Source organism: Anneissia japonica, unplaced genomic scaffold (genome assembly GCF_011630105.1).
Source record: "Anneissia japonica isolate Jap-2015-1 unplaced genomic scaffold, ASM1163010v1 scaffold288150_len38167_cov142, whole genome shotgun sequence".
Lineage (NCBI taxonomy): Eukaryota > Metazoa > Echinodermata > Crinoidea > Comatulida > Comatulidae > Anneissia > Anneissia japonica.
This window is the reverse complement of record NW_022734675.1, coordinates 34,822-37,995: the sequence shown is the minus strand read 5'-3', so window position 1 is coordinate 37,995 and position 3,174 is coordinate 34,822. Positions and strand designations below refer to the sequence as shown.

The following is a 3,174-nucleotide window of genomic DNA, read 5'->3' as shown; positions in this document are numbered from 1 at the left end:
AGGTGGGGACCAGGCAGGTATTCACCAGGGAGTGAGCAAGCAATTAACCAACATCCTAAAATGATAAATATCTGATTTACAGGTTTTTTTTAAATATAATAATAATAATAATTATTATTATTATTATTATCAATGTAAATATCTAAATACTATTAAAAATGTTATAGGCCTAGAAGAAGTACTTAAAAATACCAGAGCAGATGACACATTTAATTACCTGTATGATTAAAATTTATTAATAAATTATCAATATATTCAAAGTTACCATGGTGGGGCTTAGGTGGTCAATCTGTAAAATTTCCACACTGGATCTTTTATTCCTTTGCAAAGGCTAGTTTTCAACTTTAATACCAATAACCAGTTAGCTGCACTGAGCAGTAAATCTAGTAAATAATGTAGTATTTAAGCCAGACTTGGACTACGAAGGGAGGGAGTGGGGGGGGGGAGCCTAGCCTAAAACCTCTGTAATAAAATCGAGTCTAGGCTATGCCTAGGTTAGAGGCCTGTGTCTACATAAGGCTCTATAGTACTAGGCCTAGTAGGCCTTAAGCCTAATATAGGAGGCTAGTAGTAGAAATAGTGAATTCAAATATAGGCCTGCACTGAGGTAATAGAACACCAGGGAGGTACTATTAGGGGGACCCACTATGACACTCAAAGTAGGGAGCCTCTTGGCAATTATAAATACCTAGACCCTTCTCCCCTAAGCCAGAGGCCCGGCTTTTTCCCACACATGATCGAGCCGAAAGTTGTTCATCAAGGCTAGGCAATATGCCGGGGGCCTTGGTCTATAGGCCTAGGTTGACTGAACTTTAATGTTTTTTAAAGCATTAGAGTTAATATAAGTCTAAAATTTTAGAGAAAGACATGATATACATACCTGTATACGTACTATTTTGAATAAAAAAACCCTGTAAATGCGTGTGTTTACAGTCATAATTCGGATGAATTCCAAAATGGCTTATTTAGAAATTGGTTTAAAAATCTACGCTGGTTCCCGGCGTTTGAAGCTGTTCCAGTAAAGTAATTAAACTGTTGTAATCTGGTTGTATATACAATATACAGGACGGCATAAGCCAGATTAGGATTATATAACCCTCGCATATTGCATTTTACAAGGACAGTCACCAGTCCTACATATATGAATATGATGACAGTAGAATAATGGGGTGGTCCACTTCGGGTTCTTGTTGGTAGAATCTGTGTTGGATTTTGTGGTAGTTCTTCACGAGGCTGAGTTTGCATTTGTGGTTTTGGGTTGTGTATCGGCTATGTGTCCTGGAATTGTAATGGTATATAAACAGCTTTTTGTATCGGCTTGTTTTCTGTTACAAGAAGCAGATATTTTCTGTTTCTTCTTATTTGCGTTTCACCGGTATTGACCATATATGATCTTGGCTCTTATACACATCTAGATGTGTATAAGAGACAGGTGTAAGATAAAAAAAACAGCAGCTTAACTGGACACCACGTGTCACTCGACGGACATATGTTCATGCCTGATACGGTTTGATGAAGGATAGCATCTCTCCGTCGCTGTACTGTGGCGTGTAGATAGGATTTCTAGTTGTTTGTGATAGTAGTCTTTGTGCCGGTGATTTGAGAACATTATCTCTTGGCACATTGTGTAAGTTCAGAAGATTTTGATAGATATCTGATCCATCTCTTTGTGTCTTTTCTAACAACATCTTTGCCTGCTTTAATTACCGCATTCACTACAAGGCCATTTGATTGGGCATGTTCAGGACTACTCGTGATGTGAACAAAGTTCCATTCTGATGCGAACTGTTTGAATTGTTGACCTGAATACTGACCTCCATTGTCACTTATGAGAATCCGCGGTGTACCATGGGTAGCAAAGTGACGCTTCAGTTTCACTATTACCGTGGCTGATGTTAAGTCAGTTAAAGTATTCACTTCAAACCATCCGGAATAGGAATCTACGAGTACTAGGAAATGCTTATTGTTCCACTCAAATATATCTGTGGCAACAATCGTCCATGGTAGATCTGGAATGTTATATAAAAGTAAGGGCTCCTTGGCTTGATGTGCCTTTAGGGCATTACATACCTGGCAGGATGTCACAAACTTGTTTAAGTTCATCGCACATTGATCTCCAATAGACAATTTCCCGTGCTCTGCGTTTTGTAGCTTCTATTCCAGGATGTCCTTTGTGTAGTATTTGTGTATATGATGACTGGAGAGACCTAGGAATTATGCTTTTATGTCCTTTCATAACTATTCCATTGTCTACTGAGAGTTCATCTCTGAAAGTAAAATAACTTCGTATTTCTGAAGGGCACGACTTTGGAGTTTTTGGCCATCCCTTAAATATTGTGTTAATTAACATCAGTAGAGTGCGATCCTCTTTCGTTGCAATTCGCAGCTCTTCCTGTTTAGCATCAGAGATGTGCGATACTTCCATGACTTCATACAGAAAATCATCATCACCAGTATCTGTAGTAGGTGCTCGTGATAAGGTGTCTGCCAAATATAGCTCAGCACCTTTCTTGTATAACAACTCAAAGTGGTATCTTTGTAACTGCATTAGTAATTTCTGCAGACGAGCTGGCGCTTTGTGAAGTGGCTTTTTCACAATGGTTATCAGTGGTTGATGGTCTGTTTGTATGGTTATTTGTTTCCCATATATGTACTTAAGTGTTTGGTCACATCGTAATATGAAAGGACTGGTGGGCTTGTTATCATACTTTTAAGCTTCTCAAAAGATTCCTGCTGATGTGGTTGCCAACACCATTGCGTGTCTTTGTGTAACAACTGCCTTAAGGTGCTGCTACTTCACTAAAGTTCTCTATGAATTTCGAAAGATAGTTTGGCATACCAAGAAAACGGCTTAAAGCTTGTGTATCCTTTGGAACTGGCATCTCCCATATAGCGTTTATCTTCTCAGGATCAGGTTTTATACCATTGTCGGTTAGAAGGTGTCCAACATAGGAAACTTGACTCTGTCGAAACTTGCATTTGTTCTTATTCAAGCAGAGTCCAACCTTCTGAATTCTCTGTAGCACCTCCTTTAAATTATTGTCTTGCTCGTTTAAATCTTTACCAGTGACTAGCAGGCCATCCACAATTATCTCACAAGGACATCCTTCAAAGAGTATTTCCATTGTCCGTTGAAATACTTCTGATCCACTATTGATACCATCTCTGTAGCAC

General features: G+C 38.8%; 1 protein-coding gene across 1 annotated transcript in view; it reads right to left on the bottom strand.

Moving 5' to 3' along the window:
- Positions 1 to 1,608: 1,608 nt before the first annotated feature.
- The window catches only part of LOC117116437 (uncharacterized protein K02A2.6-like), a 2,029-nt gene continuing 463 nt past the window's right edge, over positions 1,609 to 3,174 (bottom strand). Inside the window, exons 2-4 of the mRNA XM_033260475.1 lie at positions 2,840 to 3,165; positions 2,071 to 2,619; positions 1,609 to 1,982 (exon numbers count right to left, since the gene is read on the bottom strand). Of these exons, the coding sequence (XP_033116366.1) occupies positions 1,609 to 1,982; positions 2,071 to 2,619; positions 2,840 to 3,165 (1,249 nt within the window). The remainder of the gene's footprint in view (positions 1,983 to 2,070; positions 2,620 to 2,839; positions 3,166 to 3,174) is intronic.